Source organism: Mobula hypostoma, chromosome 3 (genome assembly GCF_963921235.1).
Source record: "Mobula hypostoma chromosome 3, sMobHyp1.1, whole genome shotgun sequence".
Taxonomy (NCBI): Eukaryota; Metazoa; Chordata; class Chondrichthyes; order Myliobatiformes; family Myliobatidae; genus Mobula; species Mobula hypostoma.
The window spans coordinates 18,460,116-18,482,276 of record NC_086099.1 but is presented as its reverse complement, the minus strand read 5'-3'; the positions used below and the strand labels follow the sequence as shown (position 1 = coordinate 18,482,276).

The following is a 22,161-nucleotide window of genomic DNA, read 5'->3' as shown; positions in this document are numbered from 1 at the left end:
TATCCCATCCTGGTCATTCAGTTGTCCCACACATTGGGTAGAAGACACAAAAGCCTGAGTAGATGTTCGACCGGGCTTAGGAGTAGAATCTATCCCAGTTTTAATCGCACACGTGAGAAAATCTGCAGGTGCTTGAACTCCAAATCAACACACACAAAATGCTGGAGGAACTCAGCAGGTCAGGCAGCGTCTATGGTAGAGTAAACAGTCAATGTTCCAGTCCTGAAGAAGGGTCTTGGCCCAAAATTTCAGCTGTTTACTCTTATCCATAGATGCTGCCTGGCCTGCTGAGTTCCTCCAGAATTTTGTGTGTGTTGCTCCAGATTTAATCAGACTCATGAATGGATCTCTCGTTGGTTAAAAGATGAACTCTTGATTTCCCAATCTACTTTGTTGCCCTTGCTCTTTACTTGTGTACCTGCACTGCACTCCCTCTGTATCCATTACACTATATTCTGCATTTTGTTTCCCTTTGTACTTGTGTTTGGAATGATCTATCTGGATGGCACGCAAGCAAATTCCAAATCCAGAAAGTTGATAATCCTGTATAGCTCCCTAGAAAAGCTGCAATAGTTGGAGATGACTGATTATCTAAGCAAGTTTTCTGGAAGAAATAAAGTTGCCAGATAGTTGTCGTTGACCATATTATAAGTAGACGTTAATGTGGGATAACTGTTTCCAAAGTTAATGTAAAGGAAGAAATGTTCTACAGTGGTAGAAGGTAAACATATGTATGGAAATTTAATAGAAACTCGGCCACTGGGGCAAGTTAAAGTGACTTTTTTTATGACTACCTTTAACTTCCTGAAATGTTATAATTTCCCCCCTTCTTGAGATAATTGCGTGTTCTAAATTATGTTAACTTCATTCACAGGCGTGTTCATTGGAAAGTTAATGGGACCGTAGTGGCCAAAACAAACAATACTCAAGTAGAGAATGGAAACCTCGTGTTGTTGATGGCAGGGTTGTCCCTCGAAGGAAACTACAGCTGTCACAATGACACTGGAGAAATGTTGCAATGGACTCTGTTAAAACTTGGATGTAAGTCATGTTTTTAATTTTTCAAATGTCTTTCAGAAGTGATAACATCAGAAAACTCAGAGTGCATGTTGCAATTCATTTGCTGATTAGATAATGCACTACATGAGTTTTTATCTGCAGTTGATAACCTTTAAGCTCTTTGGGAATTATAGATAAACTACTAAAAGTATACAAAAAGCTTTGATATAACTTAATATTGGGGTCAATTAAATTTCCTTTTGTAATTTATTCATTTTTCTATTCCAATGTTTCTGTAATTGAGCACAGAGCAGTTACACAGACAGCAGCAGAATAATATGGTTTAAGTAGATTCAAAGTACATTACAACACAGAGAAAATGCTGGAGGGACTCAGCAGGTCAGGCAGCATCTATGGAAAAGAGTAAACAGTCAACTTTTTGGGCCGAGACACTTCTTTAGGGCAGAAAGGGAAGGGGGAGATGCCTGAATTAAATGGTGGGGGCAGGGGAAGGAGGCTAGCTGGAAGGTGATAGGTGAAGCCAGGTGGGTGGAACAGGTCAAAGGTTGGAAAAGAAAGAATCTGAGAGGAGAGAAGAGTGGATAATAGGAGAAAGGGAAGGAGAAGTGTGCGTAGTATACAACACTGAGATTTGTCTTTCCACAGACAGCCACGAAACAAAGAAAACTATGGAACCCTATTAAAGAAAAACATCAAACCCCGACAATCAAAGAAGGAACAAATTATGCAAACAGCAAAAAAATGAGGGGGAAAAACATAGAATACAAAACACAAAATCACAAAGACAATGAAAGAGTTCAGGCGTATTCAGCTCAGTTCAATCTTGTGCTGTGCCTTTGGTATCTGCAGGCTGCAGCACTAGTCTGCCCCGAACAAAATCGTACAAAACAGCAACAAAAAGAGGAGCGCCCAGAAACACATCATAATGTGAAGTACAGAATCCATTCCACAAACTGCGTCGATATAGACAACAATGACTATAAACATGAGAGTAGAATTAGGTCATTCGGCCCATTGGATCTGTTCTGCCATTCCATCATGGCTGATTTATTATCCCTCTCAACCCCATTCTACTGCCTTCTCTCTCTAACCTTTGACACACATGCTTTAGCCTCTGCTTTAAAGATGCCCAATAGCTTGGCCTCCGCAGCCGTCTTTGGTAATGAATTCCACAGATACACCACTAAGAAATTCCTTCTCATCTCTGTTTTAAAAGGACACCTTTGTATTCTGAGGCTGTGCCCTCTGGTCCTGGAATAACCAAGATATTGTGAGCAGAGTGCTAACTTGGGGATTAAGATTTTGCTGAAAAATAATTGAATTGGAAAGTGATCTTTCCAATTTTTAACTTATTGTGGAAATAATTTTCAGAAAGATGTATTTGCCAAGTTGGATCTTAATATTTATTTGATCTGCCTGACTGTATGGTTATCTTGTTCCTCCAGCATTTTGTGTGTGTTGTTCTGGACTTTCAGCTTCTGCAAAATCTCTTCTTTTCCATTTATAGCCTGCAATTTCCATTCAGAACACTTTTGTTTGAGTTCACTCCCTAAAATTCAAATTATTCCATACCATTTGTAAAGGTACAAGGAACTATGGCTGTTACAGTTGAACTTTCCATGTGGAATTTAAACTTAATTTATTTAGGATTATTTTAGTAGTAGTTTAATTTGGAGGTTAGAATCACAGAGTCATAGCACAGAAACAGGCCGTTTGGTCCATCTAACCCTTGTTGACCCATTAATCTGCCTAGTCCCATCGACCTGCACCTGGACCATATCCTTCCGTGCCTCTCCAATATATGTACCTATCCTAATTTCTCTTAAATGTTGAAATTGTTCCTGCGTCCACTACATGCTGGCAGCTCATTTCACACTCGCACCACCCTCTGAGTGAAGAAACATAGAAATGTAGAAAACCTACAGCACAATACAGGCTCTTCAGCCCAAAAAGCTATGCCGAACATGTCCTTACTTAGAAATTACTTGTGGTTACCCATAGCCCTCTATTTTTCTAAGCTCCATGTACCTATCCAGAGTCTCTTAAAAGATCCCATCGTATCCACCTCCACCACTGTCGCCGGCAGCCCATTCCATGCACTCACCACTCTCTGCGTTTTTAAAAAAAAAACAAAAAAACTTACCCCTAACATCTCTTCTGTACCTACTTCCAAGCACCTTAAAACTGTGCCCTCTCATGCCAGCCACTTCAGCCCTGGGAAAAAGCCCCCGACCATCCACATGACCAGTGCCTCCCACCATCCCACATACCTCCATCAGGTCCAAGGAGAAAAGGCCGAGTCCCCTCAACCCACCCTCACAAGGCGTGCTCCCCAATCCAAGCAACATCCCTGCAAGTCTCCTCCGCATCCCCTCCACAGCCTCCACATCCTTCCTGTAGTGAGGCGACCAGAACTGAGCAATTGGGGTCTGACCAGGGTCCTATGTAACTGCAACATTACCTCTTGGCTCCTAAACTCAATCCCACGATTAAGAAGTTCCCCTTAAACATTTCACCTTTCACCCTTAACTTATGACCTCTAGTTCTAGTTTCACCCAATCTCAGTGGAAAAAGCCTGCTTGCATTTACCCTGTCTATACCCCTCGTAATTTTGCATACCTCCATCAAATTTCCCCGCAATATTCTGTTCTAGGGATTAAAGTCCTAACCTATTCAGCCATTCCCTATGACTCAGGTCAAACTCTGGCAGCATCCTTGTAAATTTTCTCGGAACTTTCAGTCTTATTTATATCTCTCCCGTAGGTAGGTGACCAAAACTGCACACAATATTTTAAATTAGGTCACATCAGCGTCTTTTACAATTTCAACATGGCATCCTAACTCCTGTGCTCAGTACATTGATTTATGAAGGTGCCAGTAGCTCTTTTTACAGCCCTATCTGCTTGTGATGCTACATTCAAGAAATTGGAGATCGGAGTTCCCAGATCCCTTTGTTCTATACACTTCTCAGTGTCCTGCTACTCACTGTTGAAAGAACTACCCTGATTGATTTTCCCAAAGAGCAACGGTTCATACTTGTCTGTATTAAATTCCATCTGCCATTTTTTCCAGTTGATCCAGATATCCCTGCAAGCGTTGGAAGTCATCTTCCCTGTCCATTACATCCCCCGATCTTGGTCTCATCTGCAAACTGGAGTATGGAAGGAATGGGAATTATGTATTTAACCTGGAATAGTAGAATGGTATCCTCATTCCAGTAATGTTTGTCCATTTCTAGATGGATGTTTTTCACATTCCATTCTGCTATCTGAAATTCGACTGATTTTCTGCATCCATTTTCTTGAATATACCAATTCTAGACATTCCATACTCTTGAAGACAGGAGACTGAATTTCTGAGTTCCTTCATCACTTTGTGTGTGTGTGTCACCCAGTCTAGACTGTTAGCTTTGTCTTTTTTTTTCCAGAACTATTTCAGGGCTTTTAATTTATATAATTACATTCCAGATGATCAAGTATTGCCACCTTGAACCAGAGCTTTACTGTATCTACTTATTAAGGATTTTGAATGACATCTGAACTGTGCTCTGTTTCTTCATTAACAGATCCTCCAAGTAAGCCTTTGGTGCACTGCAAAGCATTCAATTTTTATAGAATCGATTGTTCTTGGGAAAAGAATCATTGGGAGTCCTTTCCCAGCAGATACATTGCAACCTACAGGTAACGATTTCATCACAGACTTGCATATTGTAAAATGTTTGACTTCCATCTACACCTTTTAAGTACATTCAAGACACACATGATAATCAAAGTTCAAAGTAAATTTATTAGCAAATACATATATGTCACCATATTCTAACCTGAGATTCATTTTCTTGCGGGCATTCTCAATAAATCCATAGAATAATAACCAAAACAGAATCAATGAAAGACTGTACCAACTTGGGTGCTTAACCAGTGTGCAAAAGACAACAAATTGTGTAAATACTAAAAGAAAGAAATAATAAATAAACAATAAATATTGAGGACATGAGATGAAGAGTCCTTGAAAGTGAGTCCAAAGGTTGTAGGAACATTTCAATGATGGGGCAAGTGAAATTAAGTGAAGTTATCCCGCTTGGTTCAAGAGTGTTGAGTGGTTGAGTGCTAATAACTGTTGCTGAACCTGGTGGTGTGAATCCTGAGGCTCCTGTACCGATTTTTTTCCCTGATGGCAGCAGTGAGAGGAGGGAGTGGCCTGGGTGGTGGGGCTCCTTGATGATGGATGCTGCTTTCCTGTAACAACGTTTCATGTAGGTGTGCTCAATGGGCTTTACCTGCGATAGACTGGGCTGTATCAACTACTTTCTGTAGCACTTTCTATTCAAGGGCATTAGTGTTTCCATACCAGGCTGTGATGCAGCCAGTCAATATACTCTCCACTACACATCAGTAGAAATTTATCAAAGTTTTTCATGTTGTGCTGAATTTCTACTCCTAAGCAAGTAGAGGTACTGTTGTGCTTTCTTCATAATTGCACTTGTGTTCTGGGCCTAGGACAGGACCTCCAAAATAATAACATTGAGGGATTTAAAGTTGCTGACCCTCTCCACCTCTGATCCTCCGATGAAGAATGCCTCATTGTCCTCTGCTCTCCTTCTCCTGAAGTCAGTCATCAGCTCCTTGGTCTTGCTGACATTGAGTGAGAGGTGGTTGTTATGGCAACACTCAGCCAGCTTTTCAATCTCCCTCCTATAAGCTGATTCATCACCACCATTGATTTGGCCAATGGCAGTGGTGTCATCAGCAAACTTGAATATGGCATTGGAGCTGTGGTTATCCACACCAGCATAAGTGTAAAGCGAATAGAGCAGGGGGTTAAGCAAACAGCTTTGTGGTGCACCTGTGTTGATGGAGATTGTGGAGGCGATGCTGTTGTGAATCCAAAATGACTGGGGTCTGCAAGTGGGGAAATGGAAGAAGAAGATATTGAGGCCAAGGTCTTGGAGCTTATTGATTAATTTAGATGGGACAATGGTAATGAATACCGAGCTGTAGTCAATAAAGAGTATACTGATGTTTGCATCTTTGATGCCCTGATGTTCCAGGGTCCAGATTTTCAAGATTGTTTATCGTCATTCGCCAGTACACGAGCAGACGAATAAAACGATCCTTGCTCTGGGTCTGATGCAGCAGATAAAAAAAACACAAGCAATTTAAAAAAAACAAAAAAACCCACAAAAATGTACATATAAAAACAATCGTATGAAACACAATATAGAAGTAATTGGTTGATTGTGGTTGTACATGCATAAGATTACCTTGTATACATACAATAGACTGTATATACATAAAGTGATGCTAGATGCTGGAGTGTCTGGCAAAGTGACTTTTGGAAGTTGGATCCCTTCTAGGTATCAGCAGGGCATATGACAACACGGTAGGACAGTGACTGTCAGTGTAGCTATGAGGTGTGGAGTGCATGGGGGGGGTGACAGGTGTGAGTAGACTGAGGAAAGGAGTGGCTGATTTGTATGTTGAGCTGCTGGGAAGGGTTAATAGATGGAGTTGTTGGTCAGTCTGATGGCTTATTTTGTATCACTTCTGGAATTGTCTGCCCAAAAATATCGTTTGAACATATTCACCACAACAATTGTAACAGTTCAGAAAGACTTTAGAATCTGGAGAAAGAACTTTAGAGGTATACTTGACAAGGTTAATCTCTTCATATAAATGCTGGGACGAAACTGCTGGATTTCTGGTCGAAGACTTAGAAGTGTATGATTTGGTGTGCTAGTGTCATATTAAGTGTTTGATCCTCTCCAGATGTATCCGTGTCAGAACTCATTGCCTGTTTAGAATGCCAGTAGTAAACTGAGAAAAAACTGCAAAGCTTGCCATGGTATTAATTAATCAAGGGGTTAGGAAGATAAGACAAGAATGTCAGCTGATGTAAAGGATGGTACTGAATGGTGGCACAGGCAAGAGGGATTTGAGTTCTGACTCTTCCTTCTACTACAGTGCTGGAGCAACTCGTCGGGTCTGACAACATCTATGCAGGGAAGTGGATAGTTGGTATTTTGGGTTGAGACCTTGAAGGGTCTCAGTCCAAAACTTCGACTGTCCCTTCCTAAGTGCTGCCTGATGTATGGAGCTCCCCTAGTGCTTTGTTTGTCGTTCCAGAGTCCTGCACCTGCAGACTTTTTTTTTGGTTTTTATTTTTGCACAAACTCTCCCCGCACACTGCCAGGTACCACTAACCTTGCCCTACCCTAAGCTCCTCCTCAGAACTTTCATGGAGGCAAACTACATTTGTCGGGACCCAGGTCCTGAGCTCCCTCAGAAGCGGTGCCAGTCTGATGTCTCCAGTGAGTTGAATTGGTGTTTGTAGCTTGTTGGATTTGTGTGGCTTGGGTCCAAGGCCTAATCAGCTTTGTCCTCCTGCTGTGCAAAAAGAAAAGGACATCAATTCTTTTTGTTCAGTTTCAATTTGTAAACAATTTCTTAGCCAGTATATTTTAGAATAGTTAAAAAATTTAAAAAAAAACAACTTTGGTTCCATCTAGGGCTTCATTGTATATAACCAGCCAAGAATCCGCTTGCGTTTTGAAGTGTATTACCTCCTAGAATATAAGGTTTATAAAGCATTGGTGAATATTTTGCAATAGTACCTCCCTGCTGAGTGTTCCTAGGGTGAATGTTTGTGGTCTGATCAGTAGGACACATCGTGAAGGATGTATAACCAAATCCATCACTGCTGTTCAGAATCAAAAATTCTGAATGTCTGATTGGTTTCACCATCTGTGGTCAATACAATGATGTACTAATGTGTTTTGGAACTGTAGGAGCCATGTATTGATTTTCTAACTGCTTGTTTTGTATTTTGTGTTGCGCGTTTATTATGGGTAATTTGTTCCGTGGGTTGGGGCACAGTCTATGCAAATGAGTATAGTTGCGTATTTGTCTTAGTTAGTCTTGTTGAGAGGGAGGGAGCTGGGGGGGGTGATCTTTTTTGATGATTGCTTATTTCACTAATTACACTTATTTGCGTTAGTTATGCTTAATTATGCTAATTTGAACATTAATTACTCTTATTACATTGCTATAAGATCATTTGTCTTTGCTGGTTTCGTAATAAAAATCAAATGTACCTTTTTCGACTTGGAACTCCGTCATTTAGAAGTGTGTCATACAGTGTCAACTTCCATACTCAGTCTCTCTGCGGACTTTGTTTGTTTTCAAACAACTGCTACAGAAGCAACTTGAAAATTACTTCATTTCATGCGTTTGATATGGGCATGATTCCCACGTAAAGAAAAGCTCAATTTTTTGGCTGTGAAATATTTCTGAATGTAATGATATACTTTGATTCAAGTGCTTCTATTCACTTACTAACTAAACATATAAAAATAAATATCAAGCTTGAATCCCATTCAGTTCTGGATTGAACATAGATGGGACATGAATGGTCTAACACCCCCTCTCAAGGTGGCACAGTAATGGGGCCTTTCGGCCCATCACATCTATGCCAAGCAACACACATCAAAGTTGCTGGTGAACGCAGCAGGCCAGGCAGCATCTGTAGGAAGAGGTGAGTCGACGTTTCAGATGACGGGTCTCGGCCTGAAACGTCGACTGCACCTCTTCCTACAGTTGCTGCCTGGCCTGCTGCGTTCACCGGCAACTTTGATGTGTGTTGCTTGAATTTCCAGCATCTGCAGAATTCCTGTTGTTTGCATCTATGCCAATCTTTTTTGCCCATCTACACCGATCTTACACGCTTGCATTAGGACTATGAACTTCCATGTCCTTCCGATTTGAGAGCCTGTCCAAATGCTTCAATAAATGTACTAATTGTGTCAGATTTCACCACCTCTGCTGGCAGTACTCCCAGAACAATGTTTATTCCATGTTTCTGCACACTTGTCCAAAATTTTCAGTGAGGCATAGTTTATGTGTTTTTTTAAGTAAATGTAGGATCATGAGTCAGAGCACAGTATTTAATTTGACAGTCAGAAACTGTCCCTTTAATGTTGTCCTGATAGATGCTATTAGAGTTGCTTTCTTCTGACTCACATGTGAGAGCAAGATTTAATCTGTAACTTACCCAAGTCAAACATTTCATAATTACTCCTTATTTTGCTGACTTTTTTCCCCTGTAACTCATGTCCATGACAGAAACACCTCTGTTAGGCTCTTGCTCGCCAAGTAGATTCATTTATTTATCACACGTATATCGGAGCATACAGTGAAAACCGCCATTTATGTTAACAGCCAACACAGCCTAATGGCGTGGTGAGAGTCTCACCACATATTCTGGTACCAACATAGCATGCCCAAAGTGCTTAACAAAATAAAATGACCTGTGAACAGTCAAACAGCCAACAGGAGGGAGGTGGCTTCAAGTATATCCTGACCCTCAGCAGCGGTAGGGCCCAGTGCGTGTGCTAAAGGCAAAACCTAAAGTGAGGTTTTACAGCGAAGTTTCCAAGATCTCAGTAAGCTAGTTTGGATTGTTAAATAATTCAAATCCTCAGTATGCTACCTTTCTCAATTATAATTGATATTATGATTTGTTGGATATTTTGACTTTTACAATAGGGCAATGGGTAGAAAAACTGCCTAGGTCTTAATTGTAGAAGGTCACTTGCAAATTACCCACCTGAGATTTTTCTACAACAGTTGTTTTAGGCCATAAAGTTGTGCTAAAGTGGGCTGCTCCCCTTCAAATGGATGTTGCCAAAATTTAATGAGTGTGCTACCCTGTGCCTCAGTCAATGCCTGCACCAGTCCCATGGTCCAATGACATTTTTGTGACCACTGTATTTCTGTGAGGAGCAGCAGTGCTGAATAGCCCACAGAAGTGACGGCTTAGTAATGACCCACACTCCAAGGCATTTTCACTGTTTACAAATATATTTAGTGCTAAGAAAAACTTTAAAGCTTCTGACAAAAATTGAATATTAAGAGCCAGCCGGTGCAAAACTGGTATTTACAATGCATGCAGTATGGCTTTTCAAACAAAAAAAATTCCCGTGTTTCCATGTGACAAATGACTTGGATAGTCCATAACACTCAAAGACCATTGGCAAGCCAGGGTGTAGCATTATTCAGCTGCACATCAGCCCACGGGAAGAAGCTGTTTTTTCAGTTCTACTAAATTGGCTAAGATGTTTCTGTATCTCCTACCAGTTGGCAGGAGTTTGGACAGATGGTGTCCAGGATAGGATGGGTCTTTAATGATGTTACAAGAATCGAGAGTTGTAGATTGTTTCCAAGTCCGTTACTCGAGTCCCAGTGATGTGCTGAGCCATTCTAATCACTCCTTGGAATGTCTTGGCCCAACTTGAGCATCACACTGACATTTCATGTGTCAGTATGCTCTCTATCGCACATTGATAAAAGTTGGCCAGCAATTTTTCAGGAAAGTTAGCTTAAATTAAGAAAAGTAAACAAAATCTTGCCTAGACTAGCAAATGAAGGCTGGCTAGATAGGTGGAGGGGCTGGTACTGTTGAAGAAGCAGGGAATCTGCAGTAGAACTTGGACAAGTTAGGAGAATGGGCAAAGAAGTGGCAGATGGAATGCAGTGGAGGGTCATGCACTTTGGTAGAAAGGGTAAAGGCATTTACTGTTTTCTGACTGGGGAGCAAAGAGACTTGAGTTATAGTGCAGGATTCCCTAAAATTTAACTTGCAGGTTGTGTAGGTAGTAAGGAAGGCAGGTGCAATTTTAGCATTCACTATGAGATGACTAGATGTAAGGAAGTAACGCTGAGGCTTTATAAGGCATTGGTCAGACTACATTTGGAGTATTGTGAGCAGTGGAGAGGATCCATTTGGAGAATGAAGACGCATATGTAAGGCTCCTTTTCATTGACTACAGCTCTGCCTTTAAATATCATTCCAAATAAACTGATTTCTAAGCTCTGGAACCTAGGCCTTAGCACTTAGATCTGCAGCTGGATCTTCAACTTCCTCACAGACAGGACCCAGGCTGTAAAAAAAAAAAAAAAAAAAAAAAAAAAAAGGGGACAAGCTCTCCTCTACAATCACCCTGAGCACCGGTGCCCCACAAGGCTGTGTACTCAGCCCCCTGCTGTACTCACTATATACCCATGATTGTGTAGCCAAGTTTCCATCGAACTCAATATATAAGTTTGCTGATGACACAACAATTGTAGGCCGTATCTCGGGTAATGATGAGTTTGAGTACAGAGAGGAAATTAAGAACCTGGTGGCATGGTGTGAAGACAATAACCTATCCCTCAATGTCAGCAAGACGAAGGAATTGGTTGTTGACTTCAGAAGGAGTAGCGGAACGCACGACCCCATTTACATTGGTGGTGCGCAAGTGGAACAGCTTTAAGTTCCTCGGCGTCAATATCACAAATGACCTGACTTGGTCCAACCAAGCAGAGTCCACTGCCAAGAAGGCCCACCAGCGCCTTTACTTCCTGAGAAAGCTAAAGAAATTTGGCCTGTCCCCTAAAACCCTCACTAATTTTTGTAGGTGCACCGTAGAAAGCATTCTTCTAGGGTGCATCTCAACCTGGTATGGAAGTTGTTCTGCCCAAGACCGGAAGAAGCTGCAGAAGATCGTGAACACAGCCCAGCACATCACACAAACCAATCTTCCGTCCTTGGACTCCCTTTACACCGCACGCTATCGGAGCAGTGCTGCCAGGATAATCAAGGACACGACCCAGCCAGCCAACACACTTTTTGTCCCTCTTCCCTCCAGGAGAAGGCTCAGGAGTTTGAAGACTCGTATGGCCAGATTTTGGAACAGTTTCTTTCCAACTGTGATAAGACTGCTGAACGGATCCTAACCCAGATCTGGGCAGTACCCTTCAAATATCCGGACCTGCCTCTCGGTTTTTTGCACTACCTTACTTTCCCTTTTCTATTTTCTATTTATGATTTATAATTTAAATTTTTACTATTTACTATTGATTTGTACTCCAGGGAGCGCGAAGCACAGAATCAAATATTGCTGTTATGATTGTACACTCTAGTATCAATTGTTTGGTGACAGTAAAGTAAATTACTTACTGGAATTTAGAAGAATACGGGAGGATCTCATCGAAATTTACGACTGTAGAAAGGACTAGATAAGGGGAATGTGGAGAGGATGTTTCCTCCGGTGGGGGTATCCAGAACTAGAGGGCTCAGCATCAAAAATTGAGGGGTGACCTTTTAGAACAGAGGCAAGGAGGAATTCTTTTAGCCAGGGAATAGTGAATCTGGAATGCTCTGCCACAGACTGTGATGGAGGCCAAGTCCGTGGGTATACTTAAGGCAGAATTTGATCATTTCCTGATTGGTCAGGGCATCAAAGGATATAGCGAGACGGCGGGTATTATGCAGTTGAGTGGATCCAGGATCAGCCATGATGGAATGGTGGAGCAGACTTGATGGGTTAACTGGCCTAATTCTGCTCCTATGTCTTATGGTCTTATGGTCTTGTGGTCTTAAAGTACCTGCACACAAAAGGTGAGTTGGACACAGACATAATTTGGGAACGGAGTGTTTTGACTTCCATTGCCTTCCTAACAGTACCCTGAAGTTCATCAGCACTGCTACATGTACTGCAGTGGTCCATTGCAATATGCATGTACTTACACTCTACGAGCTCCACATATGGATGTAATTTATTCACTCTCGTGCAATCCAAAGATTAGTCGCCAGACAATCATTAAAGGGAAACAACCTTAAAGTAATAACTCATAAATATGAGAAAGTCTGCAGATGCTGCAAATCCCGAGCAACACACACAGAATGCTGGAGGCACTCAGGCGGTGACACAGTGTTCATGGAAAAGAGTAAATAGTTCACATTTCATTCCAAGATCCTTCTTCAGGGCTGAGAAGGAAGGGGGAAGGTGCCAGAATAAAAAGGTGGGGGGAGGGGAAGGGGGCAAGCTAGAAGGTGATAGGTGAAGCCAGGTGAGTGGGACAGGTCAAGGGCTGGAGAAGAAAGAATCTGATAGGAGAGTGGACAATATGAGAAAGGGAAGCGGGGGAACCTGGGGGAATAGAGGAAGGGGGGAGATTAGTTTACTGGAAGGAGAAATCAATGTTCATACCATCAGGCCGGAGGCTACCCAGATGGAATATAAGGTGTTGCTCCTTCACCCTGAGGGTGGCCTCATCTTGGCACAAGAGGAGGCCACGGATTGACGTTGGAACAGGAATCAGAATTTAAATGTTTGGCCACTGTGAAGTCCTGCTTTTGGCAGATGGTGCAGGGTGCCTGAGGAAGTGGCTCCGGGGGCCCCCCCCCCCCCCCCCCTTACGACAAGCTGCACTGGGAGCTGTGAACCTGGTGCACATGTACTGCATTGCTTTTGTTTAAACAGGCTGATTTATGACAAAATTTAATTGAGCCACAGTTTTCACACTTCGTTTAAGTTCAGGTCATTGTCATTCAATTGTATACATGTATACCGCCAAACCAAACAATGTTCCCCTGGACAAAGGTGCACAACACTGTACATGTAACTCCCACACACAACTCAAAGTAATATTACCACAAATAAATTAACAAATGATACGATGCATTTATGATATAAGTTTAAAAAGTAAACAGTGTAACACCATGGTACTTCATACATGATGAGACCGGGTGGTGACAGGGAGTTCAGCAGTCTTATGGCCTGGGGGGGAAGAAGCTGTTTCCCATCCTAACAATTCTTGTCCAAACACTTTGGTACCTCCTGCCTGACGGAAGAGGGTTGAAGAGATTGTTGGATGGATGGGGGAGATAATTGACAATGCTCAGGGCCCTGCATGCGTAGCGCTGCAGATAAATAACTTTACTGGGTGGAAGAGAGTCCCTGGTGATCCGCTCAGCAGTGGGGTCTTGCGGTCAGATGCCTTGTGATTCCCGTACCAGAGGGTGATGTGGCCGGTCAGGATGCACTCAATGGTGCTCCTGCCAGAATTGGTTGGGGAGAGTGAGGGAGCCTTTTTTTTTTTTTGCTTCAATCTCCTTGGCAAGTGAAGAGACTGCTGTGCTTTCTTGACCAAAGAGGTGGTCAGGGACCAGAGGTCGGGTGCTCACACCATTCCACAACAGCTCTACCTCCTCTCGTTGTCGTGTTTGACGAGGCCAACCTGTGACCTTCAGAGCTGTGATGGTGCCCTGCAATTGTAGACCACCAAGTACTATTGGAGCATCTTGGACTGACTTGAATTTTAATGAAAGTCAGTGTGAGATATTGCATCATGACTTGTCTTGAACAGTAGTTGGAGTCACTTTAGAAATGCCATCAGTCTTGGTACCTTTGCTATTTTCCCAGTTACTGTTTGCAAGGTAGACTTGATTAATGTGTACTTTCCAGAACCTCTGTCCAATTTTCACGCTCTCCACCACCTTCCTGACTTCTCTCTGGATTTCAGGAAGGACTGGGTACATGAACTGTCATGTGGACTTAACCTTGCCTCTTTGGATCCCAATGTTGTTGTTTCTGTTTTAGTCAATCTCCCTTGCAGTCCACTGCAAATTGGATTGGACAAGTTGTGATGATGTTCAGAGTCTTCTATTCATTAATACCTCTGCAGTTTAACCTGTAATGGAAATTGTCTATAGTTTGGCTATAGTTTCGTGGTTAAGTTTTGTCCACTTTATGTAACTTTTTTTGTCAATTCCTTCTGTACTGTGGCTGTAGTGACTACTTTAAACAAACTTCAAGTCGCTGAAAGGCTAAGTGAGGGAGTTTTGCACTGTATGACGAACTTTCAACCAACTGAATTCCAAGTCAAAAAAGTATGTTTAATCCTTTATTACAAACCACCAATAAAATCATTTGACTCTTCCATAATTCATGTGAAACAAAGATGGGTGAGACGAGCGTAATTGAATCAAATTCTAACAGGGCGAGTGGTCAACAAATAAAAAAAAGGGGTTCCTTCTCTATACCACCATGCAGGTGGACGGGTGGGCATTCATTTATGTCTTTCGCCACCCAAACCCACATAACAAATCACCTTAGCCCAGAGTGAGGTCGCGCAACACAAGTACAATCCAGGCATCTAATAAATAGATACCTGGATCCTACTGTGGCCACAGTAATTTTCTGGTTTCCCATTCATGGGCAGGCAGTAGTAAATCAGAGAAACAATGTGTTATTAGCGGTGCTGGCTCGAAGGGCCGAATGGCCTACTCCTGCACCTATTTTCTATTGTCTATTGCTTTGTAAACCATTCAAACTGAAATAACCGGAACTATGAGAATTTAATAGATTGCATTTTTTTAAGGAATTCTGTGTAAACATGCACCATAGCTCCCTATCCCCTACTCTGGCATACGCCATAGGAACAAGCTCTTCAGCTCATGATGTTTTGACGATAGCATTTTTTTTTACTTCTAGTCACTTGTAGAGGAAATTTTGGAAATAGAAAATACCAAAATGCCCATTCGTCTCTCACAATCTATATGGATGCACTTGAATGGCCTAGTAATGTTTTGTGTGGTTTGGCCCTTCCAGAGATTATAACCTGCAATCGTGGCAAATAGTAAGTCTATGAGCATAGCATATTACAGGCTCTTCAGCCCACAACGTTCTGCTGACCCATTAGAGTCATAGAAAAGTTACAGCACAGAAACAGGTCCTTCAGCCCATCTAGTTCGTGCTGAACCATTTAAACTGCCGACTCCCATCAACCTGCACTACAACCATAGCCCTCCGTACCTCTACCATCCTTGTACCTATCCAGACTCCTCTTGATGGGGAGGATCTACAAGTACCTGGGGGTACACGTGGATGACAGACTTGAATGAAGCACTAACACAGAGGCTGTGTACAAGAAGGGTCAGATTTGCCTCTCCTTTCTGAGAAGGAGGAGGTCCTTTGGAGTATGCAGACCTCTCCTTCACATGTTCTACCAGTCTGTTGCCAGTACAATTTTCTATTCAACACGGGTGATGCCAACAGGCTCAATAAACTGATTAGAGAGTAGTTAAACTGGACACACTGGATGCTGTGGTAGAATAAACAACCCTGTGGAAAATCCTGGCAATTCTGGACAATGTTTCTCACCCTCTGCTTGCCACCCTGGGTGAACAGAGGAGCACTTTTGGTAATAGATTAAGACAACTGCGCTGCTTCAAAGAGCGTGATAAAAGGTCGTAATTACCCACGACCATTAGGCTCTACGGTGAGTCAACCTATCGCCAGGGAAGTGACGACCTCCCTCCTGTTAGACTGTTTGAAGTAACTTATAATTGTTATTACAGAAGTAGAAAGGATAAATGATATATCTGAGCACACGTAATGCTACTGTGACACTGTAATTTCTTTGGGATCAATAAACTATCTGTCTATCTAAACGTTGAAATTGAGCTCACATGCTCCGCTTGTGCTGGCAGCTTGTTCTACGCTCTCACATCGCCTTGACTAAAGAAGCTTCTCCTCATGTTCCCCTTAAACTTTTCACCTTTCACCCTTAACCCATGACCTCTGAGTATCACCCAACTTCGGTGGAAAAGGCCTGCTTGCATTACCCTATTTATATCCATCATAATTTTGTATACCTGTATCAAATTGCCTCTCTATGTTCCAAAGAATAAAGTCCTAACCTATTTAATCCTTCTGTATAACATGGGTTCACCTTTTTAACATCATAAACCAGCGGGTTGTTGTTATGTCTCCCGCTTGCTGTGAAAATGGGGGACACCTCCCTCTCCCTTATTAGGGACAGAGAGAGCCTGTGGTTTGTCGAATGCCGGATGAAATGAGATGGTCTTTGGGGTAACTGCAAGGTCTGTGTCTTTGCTATCACGTAGCTCACGCTTGTGCTCGGTAGTGGGTGCACTTTCTTTTGCCGGGGGTGGAGGGGATTGTTGCTTGCTGCCGCTTACATGTGGGGGGGGGAGCTGGGGGGGGAGGAATTTGGGGTTTTCGCGCTTAACTGTCATTCATTCTTTGGGGCACTTCTCTGTTTTCGTGGATGTTTGCGGAAAAAAAAGCATTTCAGGATGTATGTTGTAAACATTTTTCTGTCATTAAATTGAGCCTTTGAGCCGGACGCAGCAACATCCTTGTAAATTTTCTCTGTACTCTTCTGACCTTGTTTACATCTTTCCTGTAGGTATGTGACCAAAACTGCGCACAATACTCCAAATTAGGCCTCACTAATGCCTTGTACAATTTCATCATAACATTTCATCTCCTGTACTTAACACTTTGATTTATGAAGGCCAGTGTGCCCGAAAACATTTTTTACGAACTAATCTACCTACTTCATGATAAATCTTAACTCTTCCCTCCTACATAGCCCACTTCTTTCATCCACGTGCGTATCTAAGCATCTCTAAAATGTTCCCGATGTACCTGCCAAAACCACCACCCCTGGCAGTGCGTTCCAGGCACTTAACACTTTGTTTAAAAAAAATCTACCTCTGACGCCTCTCGTAAACTTTCCCCCACTCAGAGTAAAAGGATGTACTCTGCTGTTGGCCATTGCCAGCCTGGGAAAAGGGCACTGATTGTTCACTCTATTTATAACCCTCCTAATCTTATACACTTCCATCAAGTCGCCTGTCATCCTCCTTCACTCCAAAGAGAAAAGCCCGTGCTCTGTGGGTTGTCATTATCTTTGTGTACGAATCCTGTAGCCACCACCTTCATATTTACTTGTAAATACTTTCCTCCTGTCGAGGGCAATTTGTCTGCCACTGTTTAGATTGGCTGAATAATTCCCATGGTAACAGTGTGTCTTGCCAGGTCTGCTTTCAGTGCTTACTTCATGAGACTTGAACCTGACATTGGAATCACCACAATTTCTCCTGCTGGTGGTCTTTATGCTGAACCACACTGATGTTCTTTTCTGCTGTAATTACTTATCATTAGAAACAGACTCATAAAATTGTCATCACTGTCTTCTATTCCACTCCGATGTTATATCTTGAGTGTTACTGATAATAACTGGTCTATATCTGCTACTTTGTATTATCTAACAACTTAAAAAATTTCTCAGTTTGATTTCTAGAATCAGTTTTATTATCACTAACATATATCATGAAGTTTGTTCTTTTGTGGCAGCAATGAAGTACAAGGCATGAAAATTACTATAAATTACAAAAAATCACTTCAATTACTTATATCCTTCATATTCTTGGGTAAAAATCTTTACATTACCTGTCTGTCTAAATGTGCAATTTACAGTAATTTGTAATAAAGAGTATATATTTATTACAAATTATTTACTAAAATAGTGTAAAAAGAGGATTAATGAGGTCGTGTTCATGGACCATTCAGAAATCTGATGGCAGAGGGGAAGAAGCTGTTCCTAAAATATGCTGCGTTGGTCTTGAGGCTCCTGGAAGTGATGAGAAGAGGGCATTTCCCAGATGGTGAAGGTTCTTAACGTTGGTTGGCGTCTTCCTGAGGCACTGCATTTTGAAGATGTCCGCCGACCAAATCGGTCAGGTGTACAATCGCCAGCATATGTCGTGGAATTTGTTAACTTTGCAGCAGCAGTGCAGTGGAATACATGATAATAAAGGGAAAGAATGTGAATTACAGTAAGTATAGGTATTAAACAGTTAAATTAAATAAATAGTGCAAAAATAGAAATAAAGAAAGTAGCGAGGTAGTGTTCATGACTTCGAAGTCTATTCAAAATGATCTACATACATCTTTCTTTGCCTCTGTGGTGGAATCTGAGCTCAGAGTTGCTGCAGTGGTCATTAAACTTCACAGATTTATCCAGTGAACACAATGTTTGTCACTTTTAATGGCTGTGATTTGTTGTTAGAGGATCTCTGTTGGGTTCAACCATGGCTGTTGTGTCCCAGCTGAGTATGTGAATAGCAAGCCAGGGCTGTACAATGTGGAGAGCAAGCTGTTGGCCGTGCAGCAGACTCTCCCTCTCCTTGCGGCTGATGAATCCAAAAGGAATGGCAGAGACTGATACAGTTTAGCACCCGCAGCTTCCCAGGAGTTGCCAGTGAGAGTTGAACTCAAAATGGTACTGTTTTAGGGACTCCAGCACCGGAGTTTCCTCGGGGTTTACTCCCAAAACCTTCCCCAAGAGTGGGAATAGCCACAAGGTTTGAGATCAGAGTTTTCCTTCTCCTAGATGAGTTGTCAACCATGACTGACAAGTCCCACCTGCCCAAAGTGACTGGTTTTAAGGCACCAGAAACTTGTCTTTGCCCCTTCTCCTATCTCCACCAGGCTTAGTAACTAAGCCACACGTGAAGGCCAAGAGGGTCTTTGAGACTGAACTGAGGCCGAGGCTATTGCCTGTTCTGGGCTTCGTGTCTTCGAGTCCTGTGATGTTTACTTGGCGCTAGGCTGAGGCTGTGGTTGTGGCCTGCTCTGGCTTCTCCAGGCTTTGTGTATGGACTCACTTTTGTTTGAATGCTATTTGCTTACTTTTACTGTAAACACAATTTGCATTTTTCTCTTTCTATTGGGTATTTGATGGTCTTTTTTTACTTGAATAGGCTCTTTCAGGTTTCTTGTTTGATGGCTGACTGTAATGAGACAAATCTCAAGGTTGTATAATGTATACATACTTTGACAATAAATGCACTTTGAACTTTGAGAAGCATGCCGCTGGAGCATCAAATAGGTAGAGGGAGCTTATCCCAGCTATCTCCCCCAGTTATAACAGCCTTCAGATACCATTGTTCATAAGCAGTTATACTTTATACTTTATTGTCGCCAAACAATTGATATTAGAATGTACATCACAGGGATATTTGATGATTGTTATTGCTCATAACTAATAATACATATGCAAAAGTCTTCTAAGAAGCAAGAAGCAATCATTGTACTTGTATGGAGTGAATTTAAACTAAGGTTTCAGAAGTTAAATACCGATGACTAATCCACTAATCTCATTTACTTTTCTATCTGCAGTAATTTCAAATTTTAAAAGGTCAACCAACTAACATTTTTCTACATTCTATGTCTAAAGCTTTTATTGCAGGGGTCCCCAACCTTTTTTGCACTGCAGACCGGTTTAATATTGACAATGTTCTTGCGGACCGGCCGACCGGTCCCCCCCCGAGTGTTCAAGTAGGGTTAAACTCACCTCAACACGTCTTTTACAGTTAGGGTTGCCAACTTTCTCACTCCCAGATAAGGGACAAAAGTAGCAGTCAAATCCCGGGACACTTTACCTCAGGAAAGACTACCATGACCATGAAGCCTTGTGCGGGCACCTGTGTTCACAAGCGTGACGTGAGCATGTGATGTGCACATGCACGTACGTGCCAATTTACCCCCCCCAAACAAATCATTTTTGCCTTCATCTTCCTGACTATACTGTACATACATTATTTCTACTTTATATAGGCTGTGTATTTATCATATCATTCCTGCTTTTACTACATGTTAGTGTTATTTTAGGTTTTATGTGTTATGTGGTGTGATTTGTTAGGTTATTTTTTGGGTCTGGGAAAACTCAAAAATTTTTCCCATATAAATTAATGGTAATTGCTTCTTCGCTTTACACCATTTCAGCACGAAAGGTTTCATAGGAACGCTCTACCTTAGCGGGGGAGATACGGGACAAGGGCTGTCCCGTATGGGACAAACCAATTTAGCCCAATGTACGAGATGTCCCGGCAAATACGGGACAGTTGGCAACCCTATGTTCAAGTTCAACGGTGCGTGACAGGGAATGAGGAAAGGTGCAGCTGACTCATATCGTTTCCTCACAGCCCGATAGCACATGCTTTGCGGCCCGGTGGTTGTGGACCGCTGTTCTATTGGGTTGTCTTAGCCTACTTGAATTTTTGGAGAATTAAATACAATTCCAAATTTTAAATCTTTTGAGCAATTTAGTTTTGTAGGCAAAGAAAAATTTTGTTTCAATAATTAATCTTCAATACTGGAGATATGGTATTGTTTATAGAAGATCTTGGATCTAGATTTCAGATGAGATGCTAGAGTACTAACACGTTCTATGATGCTTAATCAGCGTATCAAACGCCAGGAAATACTGAGGATAAAAACTGATGCATAAAACAAACAAATTGATCTTGCCTTATGAGCTTGTATGAACACTGTCAAAGTACTACTTTCTGAGACTTGTTGTTCCGGCAACAGCTGCACTCCATCCAAGGATCTCTCAGTCTTGAAGAAGGGTCTCGGCCCAAAATGTCAACTACCTATTCAATTCCATAGATCTGCCTGACCTATTAAGTTCCTCCAGCATTTTGTGTGCACTGCTTTGGATTTCCATCATCTGCAGACTTTCCTGTGTTTATAATCTCTCTAGGTAGCCAAATATAAAGCAGGGTTGCTTAAAATAAAACAGTAACTTTTGGTTAACTTGCAATCTCATGACATTCCTCTTTCACCACCACTGAACCACAAGGAATTAGGAATGTCCCTTTTGGTTATGCTGGGTTGCTCTGCTTCTACCCTTTCGAAGCATTCTATTTAGAGGCTCCTTATCTTTTCAGTTGGTTGCTAACAATATAACAGAGACTTGATGAACAAACTCTCAAATCCATAGAGGGTAAGAAAAAAAACAACAATAGCGCAGAGCTGTCTCTGTAATCCTTACTGACTGCAATTTTATTTGGTCTGCTTGGGATGGCAGGGTGGAGATACATCTCTGGCAAAGGAGGTGTAAGACGCTCCTTCCTTCCACTAGCCTGCGGGTCACCCTTGGGCCAGGCGTAGCACCTGCCTAGAACCCCCCCCCCCCAAAATTAGGGTCATGTGAAGCCATGGGAGCAGGTGGTAGATGGTCATACGAGCAGCCGGTGCAGATCACAAGTCCTGGTTATGTGACCACTGATGCCAGGTAGAGAATCTCTGAAGAGTATTGATAATGACGGGGGTCACTTGAATTGTAAAGACACTGCCCAGAAGAAGGCAATGGCAAACCAATTCTGTAGAAAAAAATTGCCAAGGGCAATCATGGTCATAAGACCTTGATCACCTACGTTATTCGGCATGATGTTAAAACAATTTTGTACCTTGCGACTTGCTGTGTTATTTGTTGTGGATCTCAAACAAATGTAAAATCTTTGTTTGAAAATGAACATTCAGTGAAGAATAATTAGATTAGATTAGATTATGAGGATACACAGTCCTCTTTTATTGTCATTTAGCAATGCATGCATTAAGAAATGATACAATGTTGCTCCAGACTGATATCACAGAAACACAAGACAAATCAAGACTGAAAATCTGACAAAAACCACTTAATTATAACATATAGTTACAACAGT

At 41.9% G+C, this 22,161-nt stretch overlaps 1 protein-coding gene across 5 annotated transcripts in view; it reads left to right on the top strand.

Moving 5' to 3' along the window:
* LOC134343875 (interleukin-11 receptor subunit alpha-like) overlaps positions 1-22,161 on the top strand; it is a 129,660-nt gene that overhangs the window by 73,239 nt on the left and 34,260 nt on the right. For all 5 annotated transcript variants that reach the window (XM_063042735.1, XM_063042732.1, XM_063042734.1 and 2 more), the window contains exons 4-5: positions 875-1,041; positions 4,586-4,700. In XM_063042735.1, coding sequence (XP_062898805.1) covers positions 875-1,041; positions 4,586-4,700 — 282 coding nt within the window. The remainder of the gene's footprint in view (positions 1-874; positions 1,042-4,585; positions 4,701-22,161) is intronic.